Source organism: Lycium barbarum, chromosome 1 (assembly GCF_019175385.1).
Source record: "Lycium barbarum isolate Lr01 chromosome 1, ASM1917538v2, whole genome shotgun sequence".
In the NCBI taxonomy this organism is placed as follows: Eukaryota; Viridiplantae; Streptophyta; class Magnoliopsida; order Solanales; family Solanaceae; genus Lycium; species Lycium barbarum.
Genome location: NC_083337.1, coordinates 170,572,248 through 170,593,608, shown reverse-complemented (window position 1 = coordinate 170,593,608; position 21,361 = coordinate 170,572,248). Strand labels below are relative to the sequence as shown.

The following is a 21,361-nucleotide window of genomic DNA, read 5'->3' as shown; positions in this document are numbered from 1 at the left end:
ATTTCTCTCTTTTAATTCTTTCTTCTTGGTCTTAAACTCCTAATTCAACTGGGAGCATGTTGGAAATGGGAGTGGCAGTGACTACCCCACAACCTTTATGATTTTTAGCTTCTCTCTTTGTTTCAATTTGTGTAATGGAAGGTTGAAAAATCAGTAAAAGTAAGGATGATACTAGTAGGGAAGCCAAAAAGGGATAATAAGATAAAGATTTCAATAACTTAGACTCGAATTTGAAATAGGCGGTTAAATTAGATTGTTGGGGAACCAAAAATATTAGTAACAAATTAGTGAGGACCTTCTGAGTGTTATAGATATACTTAAGTGACTTTTCTATTACAAACAAAAAACACGATTAATTTCGAGATAGTTGAGTGATCATTGGGCTCTACCTTTTGCTTATTGGAAGTCAATTTAATTATTTTTCGAAATAAGTCAATTTAATTATTTTTCGAAATTAAATTAAATTAATCAACTTAATATTTTAAAATTTAAATTTAAATATTTAAAAACCATATATATATATATATATATATATATATATATATATATGATAAAACTACATTTTAAAATTTTGATTAAAATTCACATAATTTGAATCTCGAACAATAAAAATATAACATAAATAGATGGAGCGAGTATGTTTTTATGTATGTGTTTATGGTTACTTTTTGTTTTTGGGTTTCATGAAAATAGTGTCCAAATTACGTAATTAGTATTTGTCAAAATCAATGGTGCTCTTTCCTTTATCTTGTTTTTTTAAAGGAGAATATTTGATGGATTGAGTTCCTTCGAAAAGAATTATGGAATTGTTGGGAGAACGAATTAATTTTTATGTTAGAATTAGAATGATAGAAACAAGAAGAGTTAACCGAGATATGTTGAGCAGCAAAATTTGGATAAATGCAACCATGATATTTCTAAATCCTAAAGTTCCAGTACCACAAATGGCCAGTCAGTTTAGGCCAATTTCATGCTGCAATGTATTATATAAATGTATTTCCAAGGTATTTTGTAAGGTTGAGAAAGACACTGGTAATTCTGGTAGCAGAAAATCAAGGGGCATTTGTGGAAGGAAGATCACTAACTCACGGTATTCTCATTTGTCATGATCTAATGAGACATTACAACAACACCTAGATGCCTAACGAAGATAGACTTAAGGAAAGCATACGACATGGTTAGTTTGGACTTTGTTGAGGAAGCATTGATTGGCTATGGTTTTCCTGAACATTTCTCTGGGTGAAGTGGGTTCATGGGCTGTATATGAAGCAAGATGTGTCAATAGAGAATCACATACCACCAGGAGACTGTAGCTGGTATTGGAAAAAACTGAACTCCATCAAAATAATGATGCAAAATTGGTACCAAAACGGGAGATACATGCTTACTCCAAAGGGCAATTACTCTCTTACAATGAGCTACAATGCAATGTTAGGAAGCCTAAGGAAAATGCAGGAAGCTGATTTGGTATGGACTAAAATAATGTTACCTAAGCTGAGGCTTATTGTATGGCTTGCAAACCAAGAAAGGTTGCTGACGAAGGAGAGACTACTCAGATTGCATATACGAGTTGATGATGAAACATGCTGATTGTGTGAGGAGGGAATACTGGAAACTCAACAACACTTGTTTGCTGAGTGTTCATGGACATTGGAAGTTAGGAACAAGCTGGTAGCATGGTCGGGTGTACAAATGCAGCAAAATGGAGTAAAGCAAACAATAAAATGGATCAAGAGGAGACCATGGAGACAACTGAAGAAAGAGTTGATCACAGGTATATGGGGAGCTATGATAATATATGGCAAGTTAGGAACAGGAAGCAATTCAGAAATGAAAGTGTAAATACCAGTTTCATTGTAGAGCAGATACAAAACGAGATTAGACACAGAATTGATGGGATATTGGGTACAAAAAAGAGCAGTTAGGTGTGCTAGTTTACTTCAAAGATTATGTAATTAGTTGTTTTGATGTTTCTGAGGCCTAGGTAATCATAGCAGCTTTCATAAAAGTGGCTGTGAGACTAGGTGCTCTTTAGATGTATTATTTTTGTTTGTCTATGACAATAATTTCACATTGATTACCAAAAAAAAAAAAAAAAAATGGTAAAGGAGAGAGAGAAGATAGCTTTGGGACTTGGTTCGAAAGTGGGACCCAGAAATCTAGTTGGCATAGTATGAGACAAGCCTACACAACCTTTGTCTGGTGTACTAGCACATATTACAATTTTTCTCAATTTGTTTTCTTGGCCTTGAGGAATTGAAAAGATGGTGGACTTAAAGTTAGATAATGACTGGTGGGTATGTGGCATAATGGGGCTGCAGGTTTTTTCTGACCCCCCTACTACTACTGGTGGGTACACGGTTAAAAGAGAGACAGCCCCCATTCCGGTCAAAGCATAATTTTGTAGTAGTATCTGAAAGCATGTCACCGGAAGAAACAGGATGCAAGTCGTCACCGCTGGACAAACCTCTGTATCAACTTACTGAAGATGACATTTCTCAACTCACTCGTGAAGATTGCCGCTGTTACCTCAAACAAAAAGGTACTCCGAGGCCTCTGTATTCAATACTACTTTTTTCTTTTTAGCTATTCCAAAAGAATAACACATTGACAATAATCTAACTCTAATTATGAAATAATTTCTAGCCTATTCAAAGTCCCTTTCTTTCTTAGCTAGTGTTTGGCCATATCAAATATTTGTTTGGCCATCAAATTTAATTAGATTTTGAAAATTTATCTTCAAAATATTTTTGGTTCCAAAAACTGTCACAAAATAGATTTTGGGAGAAATTTTACTTGCACTCACAAAATTTTAAATTCCTTTAAAGTAAAATGCATGTACACACACTAACTTCTAAGTTTCAACTTCAAAATTTATGGTCACTTAAACTTGGTGTCCAGTCAAACATATTGAGACTGTCCTAAATGTCGTCGGATCCTTCAAAAGTAGTGTATTTTTGGAGGATCCGACACAGGAAGAGTAACTTACACGTGAGTACAATACATAGAATTGAGGATGCGAAAAATGGTAAAAATTTCTTAAGATTACTTATAAGCAAAGTGATATGTTTTGCGTTAATGTGTTGTGTACAGGGATGAGAAGGCCGTCATGGAATAAATCACAGGCGATTCAGCAAGTCATATCTCTCAAGGCTCTCTTCGAGACGACGCCAGATACAGACGCCGGAACTGGGAAGACCTCCGATATTCATGTACAATGTGTGCGTTTCAATTTACATTATTTTGAGCTCTCTTTGTTATACTGCACTCATAAATAGTTCACTTTTACTTTGGCACGTTTAGAAGCTAAATTGAATTCGATTAATTTAATATTTTAAAATATAAAATTTAGATGCTCGCGAACTATATGAAAAATACTACTCCCTCCGTCTCAAAAAGATCGTCATAGTTACTATTTGGACAGTCAAAGGAGATTTTATTTCAAATATTTTCCAAATATTTTGAATTGTTAACGATTGTGACTTATAGTACATTTTATGTAGTTTCTAAATATATAATTTTTATTTTAAAAGAATTAAAGATTCCCGAATTCACACCGAACATTAGTTAGTTTGACCCTTGTAATCCGAAACATGACAATCTTTTTGGGACAGTGGGAGTACATAAGTTGCAATTCTTATATTAATATGATGAAAAAATACATCTTAAAATGTTGGTCAAAGTCATGTAGTTTGACTATCGAGAAATGAAACATGACAAGTAAAAGTGAATGAAGGGAGTATTATATGATGCTTAGCTCTTAAGTCGATATTGTAAGCGTAACAGTGCATATTCATGAGTTAATATTAAAAAATTCTAAAAACTAATGTAGGTCCAGAGAGGGAAAGATACTGCTGCAGAACTTTCTGAATCGGCTGAAGAGACGGTGCCTGATGGAAAAAAACAACAGGGAAAACCTGATATTTCCGGTCATATAACTGCCCCTCCGGTCACTGCTGTTGATAAGTCAGCTCCTTCTAGGTGAGTTACAGTCTTCTTGATTGCTTTATGGAATCAACGAATTCTAAAATTATAGCTCAAACATTAGTATGGGAATGAAGTTCTGAATAGAACAGAATGGACGTATATAACTCTAGTGGTCAATCCTAATAGGTTTAGGATTATAATTGATTGCTTAATTCATAATAATCTTGGCATTATGCTCAAAGGATGTCTTCTTACTTTTTGTGATTAATGAAAAAGCACTTGACTTTGAAAATTGTTCTTGAGTACTTCGACTTTCATGCTCCATTAAATAGCCGCTAGCTTGTGCAGATCAAATCAGTATCTCTCTCTCTCTCTCTCTCTCTCTCTCTCTCTCTCTCTAACCTGGCCTCCTTGTATATCTCTTACTTTCTTGACATCGGTTAAGTAAGTGGCTTATCAGGAGTGCTTCCCTTGTTTATGTGGTTTTTGGTTATTTGGTTATTTGGTCAAATGTTCGAGTAATGTGCTTGAGTTAGGAGAGCATATGAATATTCAGTCTTTATGATGAATTCCAATCTTGCAGCTCATCTGCATAGTACTACTACTTGTAATCTCTCCTTAATACTATCCTCTGGCCTTTGTTAATTTAATCTAGTTTTATTTCCATATGTTGTTCTAGTGATTGCAAATTTATCATTTTAGCACTTATGTAGGATCCTTGTCTATTGTTACCACATGATCAGATCCAAATATATTCACATTCACCTTGCGTTTTTTTACATGCCTTCGTAACTTATAGTTCATAGAAACTACTCTATGAAAAAAAAGGCATCATAAGGCAGCATGTGATTCTGCATATGTATCCATTTGACTAGCTATCTAGCTTCAAAAACTGATAGCTTTTTCCGCTTGTGATTCCAGAACAATAGGATCAGCAGATACACCAGCAGGTCAAATGATAATCTTCTACAGTGGCAAGGTGAATGTCTATGATGATGTGCCTGCCAACAAGGTATTTAAGCTTGCTGAGAATTGGGACTTTAGCAAGTCAGTGTAGTTTCACCTTTTTCCTGATATGGCCAACTTGCATGTTTTTAGGCACAAACAATCATGTGTCTTGCTTCAGGCCCCCATTGTATGCCTTCAGAAGCTCCATCAAATGCTACTCTAGCAGCTCGACATTCAGCATGCTGCTTACAAGCTGCAAATACTAAACTACGCCCAGATTCGGATATGGTACCGACTATTCAAACAGGTCAGTAGTTGCATTACTTCTATCTTCTTCTACTTTACTTGATTATATTGTCTAGTTGAGAATGTGTATTAAGTAGTCTTTGTTTCTGAGGATTTTGGTGAGGCGAGCTCAAAGATTAGCAAAAATGAAGCAACCATAAGAAGTCAACGTGACAAAAATGTAACAACTTTATGATCCTAAATGCCATACATGGGGGTGGAAAATATCTCTCTAAATTATGACTTCTGTGAGGTGCTGAGTCTTTTTCCTGGGATCGTCAGGGAAGATGTTTATTGTATCCTGTATTTCAACACATTTTAGCTTGAATCTCTTGCAGTGAAAATGAGTGAAGTTGCTCGAATGCCTGTAGAAGAAAGCAACAGCTTAAATGATGACAATCCCGGTTTGTTCTTAGTTATGTTTTTTCTCTTCTTTCCCCACAAATTATTCCTTTGAGATTGCTAAATTTGCGAATATTAGGTTACTTTGTTCTAGTAGAGACTAAAATATAGTATGAAAGGCATTTTAAGATCCACTACTTTTCAACAACTGAAGAAATGGCATTTTGAGATCCACTTATTAGAAGTAAACAGTCTCATAGAAAAGGGTGAAAAATACTAGAAGTGAAAAACTTCCTTTCCATGCTAACCATATCTTCTAAGAATTATAATTGGGTACTCTGGAAACACCATCATCAAGCCCACAAATGTAATCTGAGTGTTGGAGGGCAACTTTGTGTTTTCTGTAAGTAAAAGCTTTTCTTTGGTGAAAAATGTTGGTCTACTGTGTTTTCCTTTTCTTTCGGAGGAACCACACTAAAGTTGACAATATTCATAATACTGAAAACAATATGAACATTTTATTTAATTGTGCTTAATTTTCTTCTGCATCTATTTTATGTTCCGCAGAAGCAGTGGAGAGTCCAGCAAGCGGGAAAGCATCAGTACAAAGATATCTTGAGAAGCGAAAAGACAGGTATTGCAATAACTGAACTACTCAATACGAAAAAACTGAAATAATATAAGAAAATATTCATACTGCTTTTTGTTTCTATCTGTCTCTCACATCTTTGTCAGGTAGGTTCAAGTGCAAGAGAAAGGTAGAAACAACTTCATCAGCTAGCTTGGATATCTATTTAAATGATCAAACCTGAACTCGTACATCAAGTAGGGCTGATCTTTGCTTCTCACCCCTTATTAGACTATCTACTGCACCTACAGCAAGTTGTCCTGTACAAGAGAATATTCAGATGAATCCCACTTTTTCTAGTGGTATCAATGATAGAGGTGATGTTGTTTATCCCTTGAACAACCACGCTACTTTAATGGTCATAGTACTTTCAAATATAATATAATATCTTTTTTTTCTTTTTCTTTTCAGTTCTTCAATTAGTCTGTGCATGATATAGGGATTTGTTATTGACTGAAAACTTTCCAGATCTCAGAAGGAATTGAATATTACTTCTAAAAAATAAAATACTCATAGCTTTCATTAGGTAACTAGGTCGTTTATGACAAAATTTGCATTTTAACTTCTAAATTGGCCAATTGAATTGCAAGATAGCATCATATTCCGGTCTCACTGCCTGTTGAAAGGAAGCTATTGCCTTTGTGAACCAACTAATCCTCCCTTGGGAAGTTAGACACATTCCTAAGATGCCATAGTTTGTAAATTTAGTGTTTCCTTATAAGTAATTAAATAGTGAATACAGGAGTTCCATTGAGTTCATTCATTATCCTATAACATATCTCGCTTGTTTCTTGATAGATGTCATTGCAACGACAAGTACTGAGCATTAACTATGCTAGTCATTATTACTTGTTGTCTCCTCCTTTATATAAATCTTTTGAGCCTCTGATCGAAGCCTCTCATTCATTTTTCCCTTGCTTATGACAGTTGCACAACTAAACCAATTTCAATCTCCTCCCAGCCTTTTCATATGTTCTAGTTCTGTAAACTGGTCTCTGGAGATGTATGAAACTTTGAAATTGGTCAAGTGTTAGATACTTTTTGTTGCTTTTCAGATGTCAAAGAATAATGTTGGAAACTGAATGGTTGGGGACGCGCACCAGATTTCTATGTTGTGTTGAAATGGTTGGAGGCCAATCATGTTCTAGCGTCTAGATTGTTAAATGAAGTGGGATGCTGGTAGCACTTTTTTTGGGACAATATATGTGAAAACCGCCTTCTTTATCTAGGTTGTATGTAATATAAAGGAGGAGAAAATTAGTGAGAAATAGTTCTCAGTTTTTTGCTTTTAGAATCTTATAACAGCCAGTCTTCCGCTTCAATATTGATTTTAGGCTGTAGCTTTACCTTGTCGCTGGAATCCGTTCTCATATGTCCAACTTTATTGTGCGTAATTCACTTTCTAATTTGTGTTACCAAATGTTAATTATTGTTTCAACGGTTGTTGAGAGAAACCAATGGGAACTGTATGACTTAGAATGTTATGGTGGTTCGTGCACTCTGATGATCCTTGATGTTTAAAAGTAAGCTTTCCTGCTTATTGAAAAACTAAGGAAGACAAAAGGCTAAGTTTTTCTGAACCACATAGGTTGACCTACCCTGTTATTTGATCGGATTTACGCGATTGTTCCACTCCTGAAGATTGTTAATTTCTTCTTCTGTTAGTTCAGCTATTTGTTGACTAGGACTATACAACAGGATGCTGCGCATGAAAACTATTGGAAAGAATTCGCTATGTCTCTGCATACTGGCGCTATTTGATACCTTTCTCATGTAAACTTAAGTTAAAGATCAGGTTGTAACTTGTATGATTCACATGTCTATATGAATCATCAATGAGTACTACAGTGTGGAGTAAATAGTTTGAATGGAGCAACACACAGAGGAGGAGAGTACACCAGTCAAATAGTGTAGTTGGAAACTGACAAAGAAAAGGCAACAAGTGTAATTGCAGAAATTTATTGAAATTTTATTCCTGGTATTTGACAAAACGAATCCTCCCATTATTAACTTTCCTCTAGAAAAATTCTTCCTTTGTTTTTTGATGCCTTCACAGAACTACTAGTCGAACCCTCCCATTATTAATGTCACAACTCACAACCATTAAGTAAATCTTATAGCAATTTCCCCATGTAAAACGCATCACCTGTAATCCATAAGATTACCAATAGCAATATAAAAATGTGTTACACAACTACTATTACTATGCCTCAATGCCAAACAAATTGCAAAATTATTTTATAAATGGTAAATAATACCTTAACAATATGCAAAAATAGTAACTAGATGACAATAATTTTATATAAAAAGGTATGACCTAATAATATAGAGGAGAAAATGACAAAAATGGTCATTTATTTATGTGGATGTTCTGAGTCTCTTAAATATACTCCCTAATAGTTTTGATCTTTTAAATTTGCCAAAAGTGAACATTTTTGTTTCTGTAATTATCTTAACGAACTCTATTTGTTAAAATCAATTTTTTTCACAGTTCCCGTCAAATCTAACATACATAGTATGTTAAATATTTGACGGAGTCCCTAGCTACTCATTTTTTGACAAACTTAAAGGATAAAACCGCTCAAGAGTATATTTAAGGAACTACTTTAAATTTACCCCAAACTTAAGGGACCAATTGTGTTATTTTCTCATTCACCAGAAAAGTCCTTGAGATATGGGCCGATTAACGGTTCAAGAAGTTAACTACCCGGCCCTATCCAGTCTGGCAATCAACGGGCTGAAACTTGAAACTTGTCACTTCCATAACATAAGCGCAAATACGATGCAAGATTGGCACCTTGATTTAGGGTAATATGCACATATTTAATGTTCTCCATGAAAATATTTATACTTCAAAATTTAATGTTAATTTAAACTGCTCGTATCAAATTGATTTGTGCACATATGTAATGTTTTCCATGAACAATATTTCTCCTATGCTAAGATCAGTATGATATGGTCTAGTGACCTGTTACATTTCTGTATTTATCTGTTTTTTTGGCATCAATGGAATAACCCAATTAGAGAGAAAAAAAACAGCTTGACTGGGGTGGGGAAAAAAATGATTGAGTTCAGCAAGAAAGATAGTTCTTTGGGAAAAAAGTTCCACTATAATAAAAGTAAAAAGGAGCAATTGTGAGAACAGGATTGGATGGGTGTACATTTATAAAACCTTTTAATATCAATTCCTTTCATGTTTGTGAATCTTTTTGCAGTTTTAATGGAATCTGTGTGTAATCAAGAGTGTCCTCTACTTGGTAATGCTGCTCTGTTTGATCTTCTTTCCTGTTTTGGAAACTATATTACATAGAATGATACAAGTCTCCAGAAGTTTGTTCCATATATAGCCGACCATAGTATTTAACTGTGTTTACTACAATATTAATTTTCTTTTTGTTTTGCTTTACTATGCGTATAGTCAGTTTTATTTAGATTCTATCCACTGACAATGTATAATATTCTCATTTCACGTGCTACTAACCACAGGCTAGTCACCCTCTTTTCTAAGTTTCTATTCAATCAATATTGGTTAAAGAGAGCATTTTGATAAGATTGTTCAGCAGTTGATTGTTAAATAACTTGATTTTGTAAAAATTTGTTGCAACAACCAGACACGGTCAAAGGCGGAGCTAGGATTTGAAGCTTATGGGTTCGGGATTCTGAATTAGTAATTTGTGCAAATTTAGTGGATTTCTGAAGACAAATATAGGATTTGGACGAAAACTACTGGGTTCGGCCAAACCCATAACCTAAACTCTAGCTCTGTCCTTGGACATTGTATGTTCGTTAGCATAGCTAATTCTCAAATATTTCGCCTCCACGAAGTTTGATATGTATTGGACTCATAAATTCATTGTCTGCTCAAAATAGTCATAAATTAAGGCCTGGTTTTGATGGCAGAGTTTACAATGGTAGGAGAAAAGGTAGCACTTCTCTTTGGAGCATTTCTTTGTTCGAGTTATGCTTATGAGGTCTCAGTATCCTGTATGATGGCTTACGATGAAGGCGGTGCGTCAGCAGTTTTCAACTCGCCTGAATGTCCTCGGTGGGATTTTTCTGCTGCTGTTAACAATGAAACAGATGACTGCCTAGTAGCGACACATCAGGGGCGTAGGAAATACCAAGAAGATCGTATTAGATGCTATCCGCATGTTACTGTTCCTGTTTTAGGTAGTTTCAAGCCTAATCTCCTGCCTTATTCAGATATCTAATTGTTATAAAAGATCTGCAGCTATTGTTACTTAACTAGGACTTGTTAGCAATGTATCTATCTCAAACTACAAAGGTAGCACCTATTTGGAACCCTCTTCCTTTGGAGACCCAAAAAGAGGGCATCCACTATTATGTGCGAGTTGAAAACTCTTCTGACTAATAGCATTTTTGGCAAGCTTCCAAAATCTGCTTATTTGGAAAAGTGGTTTTTGCCAGAAGTGGTTTTCGAAAAAGTACATTTGGAGAGTAGCAGTTTCTGTTTGGCTAATCAATTTGAAAAACACTTTTCCTAATATTAGAGCATTAATTTGTTCTTGGCCGAAGTTCCAAAAGTGTTTTTTGGAAAAAGCTATCTGAAAAACAACTTCTCCTACCACTCAAAAGCACTTATTTTTTCCCGAAAGGCTTGGACAAACACCTTAACTCTCTAAAATATGCACCTTTTTGAAATAAAAAAAACACTTTTGGCTTCCCAGAAGTTTGGCCAAACATGCTAGAAGTCCAAACGTCAAAGACATCACGATGGCTTGTCTCTTTGTTGTAAACGATGCTGTAATCATCAAAACTACTCATGTTGTTTAGCGCTATATTTGTGAAATATGATAAGTTCCTGATTCGTGGTGCTCATCGTTTTCTTCATGATCACTAGGTGAAGATGGGCCTAATGAAGCTGGTGTGGGTATAGCAGCAGTGTTTGATGGACATGGAGGCAAGGAAGCAAGTGAGATGGCTTCTCAAAAGTTTTTAGATTACTTTTTATTGCACGTTGTTTTCAACACATACAAGAATCTCTTTTCACACAGTAATGAGCATGAAGAAGCAGGTCAACATAGCTTGAAATTCAAAGGTTTGTAAATTGTCCTACTGGAATTTGGAATATCTTTCTAGACTGGTTATTTTTTGCATTAGTATTTTGCCAAACTACCAATCTGACTGTTGTCATATAAATTATATGAAACACCTCTAACATGTTTTAACTTCCTAAATGGAGATATCTATTCCCTTTCAACTTTGGGATTCCTTTAAGTACATGATTTTCCTTATAGTCGTCTACGGCGTAGATATATAGGAATTTTTTAACCTTTATACTGTCATATCATACATGTTTTTTTTTTTTTTTTAATATTATTATCGTGGTGTCTGGGCCAGCTTGAGCGAACCTCGACTAATTCCACGTGATACCTGCTACCGCCCACCAGCACAGGTATCGAGAACTAATTCCACACCCTTGTCTTATATCATACACGTGTCTTGCAAAAGTTGTACTTTGTATCTTCTATGTTTTTTCAGTCTCAAATCTTTCATTGCATCTGCATACGAGTTAGTAATCGCCCGTTAAAGCATGTGAATATACACTTTGTGTGCATCTCAAACTATTAGGGAAATCGTTTTATGCATATAAATCCACTCTTGACAGTGCAAGTGTTGATGTTTACACAGTGCTAACGGGGCATTATATGTAGTTGATGATGAATCGACACATGGAATTCTAGCGAAAGCCCTCTTGAGAACAATCCAAGATATAGATTCAGAGTTTTCCCAGGCACATACAATTTCTCATGGTGTTTGTTGTTTTCTTAAGCTGCCCTTTGGATTTTCAAGTCAATTTCTCTCTGCAGGAAGCTTTGAAGAATGACTACATTTCTGGATCAACTGCAATAGTCGTTCTTTGGATGAATGGGCAGATATTAGTTGGTAACTTGGGTGATTCAAAAGCACTCTTGTGCTCGAGGAAAACTCATTTTGATCAGGACAGTGAAGGTTTAAAATCTTCCAACTATTGTTCATTAGAATTCTGTTGATTATCACATTGTTGCTCACAGTTAAAAAGGCCAATTATTTGTCACCACTGTCCCATTTTTCGCACTATCCGTTTACTCTGTCTGCTCTGCTGAATATCTCAGGTAGGGGTGTCAAATGGGCGGTTGGGCTGAATTTGGGCTGGTCAAAATGGGTTGAGTTAATAAATCTGTGGGTTATTGAACCATCCAAAAGTTGCTTCGGTTGAAATGAGTTGCGCTGGATGGGCAAAAAGCCTAGACCGCGGGTCATAACCCAACCCGCCCAATTCTCACTAAGCTTTTATTTTTGTGTTTGTTCTTTTATAATCTTTTAGTACTTAATAAAAACTAATTTGTTTCTTTATTATGGTTTAAAATAACATATCAAATGAAAAAAAATGTCTTTTTGAAAATATTTTGACAAGATTTCTCATGGGCCAATTTGGATTACATATCTGCCCACTTTTTTGATGGCCTGAAATAATAAATGTGTGGGTCATGACCAGCCCAAACTTGAGCGGGTCATGTTTTCATGGGCTAATTTTACCACCTCTATTCTCAGGTGAATTGTTGACAAGACTTCAAGCTGAGGAACTAACAAGGGATCACTATCCCGATAGGGATGATGAAAAGGCTAGAATTGAAGCAGCTGGTGGGGTTGTCCTTCTTGTTGGCGTGCCTCGTGTCAATGGTATATTAGCCGTCTCACGATCTATTGGAGATATTCGTCTGAAAAGGTGCATCTTCTACTTCTGACTCAAACTGATTTTTCTTCTCTTTGTCAACTCTCTCTCTTTCTTCTGATCTATTTTCTTTTGGTATTTCTAGGTATGGAATTGTTGCTGAACCAGAGGTCACGGGTTGGAGACGTTTGTCAACTGAAGACCGGTATGTGGTGATAGGATCTGATGGCATATATGAGAGAACGAGTCCCCAGGATGTCTGTAATATTTTGCACGAGACATCCATCGACTCGTCCTCCTGTCCATCATCATCCTCTTTAGCAGACTGCATTGTCCACAATGCATTTAGTAAAGGTAGCAGTGATAACTTGTCTGTTATTGTGATTCCATTGAGACAGATATCCCCTTCCCTGGAACACAAAGAACAGATATAAACTGTTCTTCATTCAAGTATTCCTTGCAAGTTGCAAAGATGGTTGAGTAATGATTTATTACTTACTTCAAGGGGATTCATATGCGAGGGTGCTAACTACCCAAATGTATAAGCGTGAAAAACAGGCAACAATCTCTTAAATGATAAAAAATTGTGTTATTATATTAACTGAATACGTAAATTCAAGATGATTGGCATATTTCTCGATATTTTGATGCAATATTATCATCTAGCTCCTGATCAAGTTTATGTATATCATATCTTTCAGATAATAAATGTTTTTCAGTGTACGTTGCAGTTGATACTAGCTTGACAAGTTTGATTATATTAATAAAATGGTATATTAGCTGAAAAAAGATTCTTGTGTTCCACATAATGTATTGTTTCATTAAAGTTAACTGAGATTAAAGAAAATGTGTGACCGTTGTTATTACTGTATCCATCAAGGCGACAATTTATCTTAAGCAAAAAATATTCGTTGCCTGAGTCTCCTGGGTGAAAGCTAGATATGGATCCCTAAATACAACTATACAAGTGTGAACATTATCACTACTTCTTATCTAAGCGAGTCGAAAGGCCAGATAGTCATCTTTAAAGGCTAATAACTCGTGCATATAGATTTTTATTTTATTTTATTTACAAGTGAACATAAAAGACCTAATTATATTTATATCAGGATTTTGAATTCCTAATAGTGCAATTAGAATTGTGTAACCTTTTAAGCCAAGAATATTTTTTTTTATACTTGGTGTGGTTTTAACTAAAAAAAAGTCAAATCAAACCATATCAACCCAACATTATATGTATACAATTTTTACAAATATTTTATACATAAAAATATTTATTTGTAATGTAATTTATAGATATTTCCTAAACTTTTCCATAGTTTTTGTCTTTTAACATATTATTTCAAGCTTGGACTTAAATTTTGAATGATCAACAAGTTTTATAACTCATAAATGTTAGTAACTCAAATCAAAATCAAATATATCAATACTAATGCTAACAAAAGAAGTTCAATTCTAACACTAGAAATGATAATAATGTTGGAAATGTATTCTTTAGTTTTGCATTAGTTTAGACAGTGAAAATACATAACTTAATTCTTTTTGGTCTTTAATATTTAGTCATGTAATTAATACTTATTAGCTGTACTTATTTAGCATGACTTACTATTTTTAAATTATGATCATTTTCATTATGATTTATTGTTAGCAATTAGAAATATTTGTTTTATGCGATTTCATTATTTTTTTTATTGAATATTTTAGAACAAAGTCATCACCCATTCTTGGAGTGCAGGTTCAGTGGCGTACCGCATGAGGCTGACGAGGAAGTGAGGCTTGGTACCCAGGCCATTCAAAAGAAAGGAAGTTTCAAGTATCTTGGGTCTATTATACAGGGAGATGGGGATATCGACGACGATGTTTCACATCGTATTGGTGCAGGGTGGATGAAATGGAGGCTCGCCTCCGGAGTGCTGTGTGATAAGAAAGTGCCACCAAAACTTAAAGGCAAGTTCTACAAAGTGGTGGTTAGACCGACTTTATTGTACGGAACGGAGTGTTGGCCAGTCAAGAACTTTCACGTTCAGAAGATGAAAGTCGCGGAAATGCGAATGCTGCGATGGATGTGTGGGCACACTAGGAGGGATAGAATTAGGAATGAAGATATTTGGGACAAGGTAGGAGTGACATCGGTGGAGGACAAGATGCGGGAAGTGAGGCTGAGATGGTTTGGGCATGTGAAGAGGAGAGGCACAGATGCTCCAGTGCGGAGGTGTGAGAGGTTGGCTATGGACGGTTTCAGGAGAGGTAAAGGGAGGCCGAAGAAGTATTGGCGAGAGGTGATTAGACAAGATATGGCACAGTTTCAGCTTACCGAGGACATGACCTTAGATAGGAGGTTGTGGAGGACTCAGATTAGGATAGAAGGCTAGGTTGCTTATCCCTTCACCATAGTAGTTGTAGTTTTGCTCATTCGTTTATTGCCCTTGGATTTCTGCATTTGATTTCTGCTTATAGTTGTTGGGCCTTTGTACTTTGATTATCTTATTTATCTATAGTAGTTAATGCTCCTTTCTTTTCGGACTGCTCTACCATGACTTTCTCGCTTTTGTTATTCCTTGTTTTCATATTGTTTTTTATATGCTTGGCTCTATTTGACCTTTTGTCTTGTTTTCCTCTTTTGAGCCGAGGGTCTTTTGGAAACAGCCGCCCTACCTTTCAAGGTGGGGGTTAGGTCTGCGTACACTCTACCCTCCCCAGACCCCACATGGTGGGATTCTACTTGACTTCTTGTTGTTGTTGTTGTGTTGTTCTTAAGAAATACCTTAATTAGATAGTTGTATCTTACTAGGACTAAAGAAATATTTGAAGCACAAGTTATATATTTTATATGAAGGCTTTACCGAAAAAACCCTGATAAACCCGAGGTTAAAAACTCGACTTTTGTTCGTTTGGTTTGGTTTAAAGATTTAAAAACCTGACACAATTGATTTGACTTGGTATTTGAAAAATCCGAACTAACCCGATCCATGTACACCCCTAGCAAGAATATTAATTACTTTTTGTATATTTGGGATCACGTGCAAAACACATGTTAGTTACTATGGTTAAATATTATATTTATAGTTAAAAAATTGACATGTGTTGTTTGTTTATTGATTGAGTGTAAACATCAGGGTAAATTTTTATATTTATATTTTGACTTCACCGCTTCACGTACGTAGTGACGCTGTCAGCATGATCTAATCTTGATCATGTAAAAATGAAAAAGAAGAGGAATCAATATTCTTCACCATGATTAATTAGGTCATGCTCTTACAGCTTCACTCCATCTTTTGAGACTCAACGGTTCAAAAAGCAGTAATACCTGCAGCCTGCTACCTCGACACAGTATATATAGGTCTTCACACAATGATATATGAAACTAAAAGTTAGCAAGACTGAACAACAGCAAAATCACTGTGTAAGACTAATCTTTAACTCCAAGCATATTACTATTTTATTATCTTTTCCATGTGCAGTCATGAGTTCTTTCTGTTTCTTGAATTTTGAACCACCTCTTTTTTCAAGATAATTTTTTTTAATTTATTCGTCTTGACATTTTGCTTTGATTTTTTTTAGCTCTCTCAGGTAGCAAAAGCGCAAACATTTGGTCAAGGATTCACCCTCTGGACTTGGCAAAATTGAAATTAAATAATGCAGCCAATGATATGCATAATTTCCTCTTTTTTATCTTGTTACTGTGCAACAAGATAATTCAAGTACGCATGCAAATGAAATTGCTTGGACTCGAGTTTTCTGTAAAAGGTCATTGTGTACATACTACTCAACAATTAACTAATCACTATTCTTTAATTTGGATGTTCAACTAGATCTCTTTTTTTTTTCCAACGTCTTGGATGATGAACTCTTATTGTCACGATTCTATTTACCTATAGATATGCTCGTCCAATGCAAAAAAATTGCAAATAACACTACCAAAAACAGAAGCTAGCGACAGACAAATTTTGTCTCTGAGTAACAAAAATTTGTCCCAAATCTTATATACCGATGGATAATCAAAATTCTATTTGCTTCGGATTAATTAGCTAGAGACAAAATGAATAGTGTTTGGCTTAAAAAAAATATATATGTGTGTGTTTGAGCGCCTAGAAGTGACAATATAGATCTTTCATCGAGAAATTCTAATAATTGCAAATACTTCACTTTCTTAGTAGTTCTATTTAATGTAAATTCGAATTAATGAGGTCATTAGCTATCGAGAGATTAATTACTCAAAGAAAAGACTCGTCCTTTTTGTTTAGCTAATTCTCCTAAGAGGGGAATCTGAGTAGCTCAGTTGGTTGGCTATATAAACTTTTAACTTGTTGGTGAAAGTTCGATTCCCCACCTTGTAATCCCCTTTCCCATTGCCCCTTCCCCTACCCCTAATTTTTTAATGGAAAAGGGTCAAATATACCCCTGGACTATCGGAAAAGGGCCAAATATACCCCTTGTTATACTTTTGGTCCAAATATACCCCTATCGTTATACTTTGGATACAATTTACGCCTCCACCGTTAAAGTTGATCAAAGTGGACATGTGACATTGACATTTTGGTGCGGTGGACGCCACATGGCATGCCACCTCACGCCCCCCCCCCCCAACCTACATCTTCACTACCACTGTCACTACGCCCGTCAAACTATCTTCACTGTCTCCGCCGGTGCTACCACTCATCTCCGCCATACTAACAACCGCCGCCGCCACTATGAACCCATCCAATCGTCTGGGATGTGGAGCTCATTGCCAACCAAACCAAAAGGGCAATCTCGGAGCAGGTTGACATTGATCTCAGTTAAACATAGACTATTCTTGCACTTTCACATATTTATGCATTGCTAGAGTATGGGTTAACTGTCATTTCTACCCTTGCTGATTTCGACATCAGACATTAATCAGCTAATTCTTTTTTCTTCTCAAAAAAGAATTAATGAGTTAGGTTCAGGATTCATACACAAATGAATTTGTTTCATGCCTTATTTTCAAAATTATTTTGGTTAGGCTTATAAAGTTTTTGAGTTTTGAAAATAAAAATATCAAAATTCAATATGTTCTGTGATGGTATCAGGAGTTTGCTACTCAAATGTTTCACAGTATGTTACAATCAACCAGAAAGCAACGTCAAAGATCATAGCTTGATTCATGGGTTTGCTAGTTATTAATAAGTTTTTTTTATATAGTAATTCTTAATTATGGGTGTTCAGGCTTGATATGCGATTTCTATCAACAAGTTGCTGTGTCATTCTCCTTTCTGCATATGTAATCCTTTTCTTTAGGTTTAAGTACCATGTACAGCTGCAGCGACGGCGGTTGTCATTGTTTCGGAGATGGGTGGTACCGGCAGAGACGGTGAAGATAGTTTGAGGGGCGTAGTGATACTGGTAGTGAAGATGTGGGTGGGGAGTGAGGTAGCATGCCACGTGGCGTCCACCTCACAAAAATGTCAATGCCACACGTCCACTTTGGTCAACTTAACGGTTAAGGGGTATATTTGTACCCAAAGTATAACGGTAGGGGTATATTTGGATCCAAAGTATCATGAGGGGTATATTTGGCCCTTTTCCCATTTTTTAAAAAGAAGCACCTAAGGGTGACAATATTAGCTCATGAAAATATGACTCACTCAAGTAGTTCAAGTTTGGGCTGGTCATTGACCCGCTCAATTCATCCGATCAAAAAGTTGGGCTGATATGAAATCTAAATTGTCTCATGAGAATTCTTGTCAAAATATTTTCAAGTTTTTTTAAAATATTTAATATGTTATATATAGTCATAATAAAGAAAAAAAAACAGTTTTATCAGTACGATAAAATTATAAACGAACAAACTATGAAATTAAAATTTAGTAAGAATTAAGCAAGCTGAGTTATAACCCTCTTTTTAGCTTGTTTCGGCCCAAATAACTTTTGGGCGAATTATTAATCCATTTTAACCCGATCCACTTCCAGGACAGGAAAGGACCATCCATCTATTTATTTGACTGAACCTAGTTCACGAGAGAGTTTCTCCAAGGAATGCTCTCTCGTGGCGGTATGCGAATTCTCGAGGGCCAAATTCAATCATTCGCCCATTTGACACCCCTAATTTCACACACTCAGCCTCCTCTAAAACACAATTATAGAAAGTAGTAGCATCTCTTAGGTTGACAAAGACAAGACACTTACATTGTTGCCTTTCACATCATAAGGATGTTCCTCAACGACAACTCCTGTTAGTATCAAGCAACTAGAGAAAAATTATCTCCTTTTTCGATTTTAGTTATAAGTACTACTACTAACAATATAAAGTGTAATTATATTATTAGTGCTATTTAGCTGAATAAGAACATGTTATTTCCTCCATTTCATTTTGTTTGACATTATTTTTTTATTAGTTTGTTCATAAAAGAATGACATGTTTACATGTTTTCTCAATTAGAAGATTTTATTAGCCACACAAATATTGTGAGTTGTGACATGCTAAAGACCACAAATTTCAAAAGTCTTATTTTTAAATAGATGTTATAGTATGTTTGAGATCATAAGTTTTAAAAATCTTTCTTTTTTTTCTTAAATTCCAACCCCGAGTCAAACTACGCCAAACAATTGAAACAAAGCGAGTATTGCTCTATTTTCCACGTTATCATAATTCATAAGTATATAAAGAGTTACTTTTTGTATAGGTCAACTTAATCTATATATATATTATTAGCGCATAAAACTTAAAGTCCCCTTTTTTTTCTTTCACTAGATTGGTTCTTAGTAGTTAGGGTCTTGATTATTGAAACTTGCAAATACTTGTTGGAAATCAATAAAGTGACCATTATTTATATTTGAAGAGAGGCAAAGTAAATGCAAATTGTTTCGAAAGATCACATATATACATGAAGAAGATTTAACTAATATACAAAGATACGATGAATAAAATTGAGTTTTTTCTACTGAACGATTGATCAAGCAATGTAGTCTATGAACAATTTTATATAATTCATTTAGTATTTTCTTTTATACCAAATAAAAAGCTAGTGTCTTATTTAAGCCAATAAGTTGGGAACTTTTGGGGGAAAATACCGAATTTTTCTACTTTTTGGCACTTTGACAAAAGGGGGTGACTCTGCATTCACCTATTGGTTGACATCTTCTCATGAGACCAACCAAAGGAATCAAAACAAGCTAAAAATAACTTAAACGTCAAAATAACTAATAACTTTTCACTATAAGGATCAATTATTCCCTTTTCTTTTCTTTCCTTTTAGCTTTACAGATCAGACTCCAATCTCCATATATATTGAAGTAGTAATAAAGCATGGATATGTCTTTATAAATTTCTCTTTATATAAGTAACTGACAAGAAATAGGTGCAAAAATGGGAAGACTGATTTCTTGTTCAAAAGGGAAAAAAGATACACCCTCGATCTCATTGATCAGCTCTTAGAAATTGACACTTACAAGTAAATGAAAAAGGGACTTTCCAAGGGTCACTATTCATATAAAACTTAAATATTATTGTTATATTCCAATCCCGTGGCATTCGTATTGTTCACTTTGGCCCAATTAGCATTACAAATTTGTTAATTACGTTGCATCGTCATCGTGTCCAAAAGCATGTACTATGTGAACTTCTATCATGGCTTATAAATGTCTTCATTGTTAACTATGTGACTATCTCCTCTAAAAGTTGAAGATGTCAGGGAGCCACACTTTAATATAGTTAATGATGTCTTTAACATTCAATTTCCTCTCCCATTTCGATATGGAATTTCGTCTAAGGTAACAATGTACCCGTTTTCAGAAGCTTATCAGCGTATAAACCTGTTTGACCCGTCCTCGTTGGTTGTGTGAAGTTCTCGCTTTCGTGGAGACATATAATCAAATTATTTATAGATCTCATCTTAATTACTTACAAGTTACAAGTGGTCGAAGAGATAGATACATGTGGGGTTGAAGCAAACATCAATGAGGACGGAAGCGGCAACGAGGAAAAAAGAGTTGGAAAAAATTCAAAGATAGATTTTAGATTTTCATACGTGGACATTCGATCGAAAAGGTTTAGTACAATATGCTTAGGAGGGAATAGTAAAATTAATACTTAGAAATGACGAATATATAATCATATGCCATGAGCTCTGAAATATATAAGCTTATGTAATGAATAAATATACTCAAATTCATGGCATGAATATATATAATCTAATGTCATGAACTCCGGAAAAGGATTCGTGCGTTAACGGTTCATTCATTGTCCAATACGCCTCCAACAGTTAAAGGTGGAATGAATAAGATTTTCTACCTCTCATATTCGAGTCCTGAAAATAAAAAAATCACAATATGAAGCAGTTTTACTCGACGTGAATCCAAATTAGTCGTCAGGTTGTAGCGTCGCGCGGTGCTAATGTTCAAATTGTCTCACTATATGCTATGGCTATCTATCATGAGTGGACCACTTCCATCTCTTCTTTAATTTGGACATGATTTATTATATTTTATGCCACAAGCTTTTTTATTCCTGTCTTATTAAGCATTAATAACATAGAGATATCTTAAAGTACTTGTATAAATACATGATATCCTTGGTTCTTCCCATCCACGCCCTT

At 35.2% G+C, this 21,361-nt stretch overlaps 1 protein-coding gene across 2 annotated transcripts; it reads left to right on the top strand.

Annotated features, from left to right (window-relative positions):
• Positions 1-2,291: 2,291 nt before the first annotated feature.
• On the top strand, positions 2,292-13,446 carry LOC132607989 (probable protein phosphatase 2C 51). 2 transcript variants are annotated; one of them, XM_060322076.1, is made up of 14 exons: positions 2,292-2,542; positions 3,094-3,221; positions 3,833-3,981; positions 4,849-4,939; positions 5,026-5,182; positions 5,499-5,564; positions 6,070-6,136; positions 6,362-6,447; positions 10,031-10,300; positions 10,992-11,189; positions 11,806-11,885; positions 11,962-12,103; positions 12,686-12,860; positions 12,952-13,446. In XM_060322076.1, the coding sequence occupies exons 1-14, from the start codon at positions 2,422-2,424 to the stop codon at positions 13,238-13,240; spliced, it is 2,019 nt and encodes a 672-aa protein (XP_060178059.1). In that variant the 5' UTR covers positions 2,292-2,421; the 3' UTR covers positions 13,241-13,446. The 2 variants fall into 2 exon arrangements, with proteins under 2 accessions (XP_060178059.1, XP_060178063.1); XM_060322080.1 differs by lacking the exon at positions 5,499-5,564.
• Positions 13,447-21,361: the final 7,915 nt, after the last annotated feature.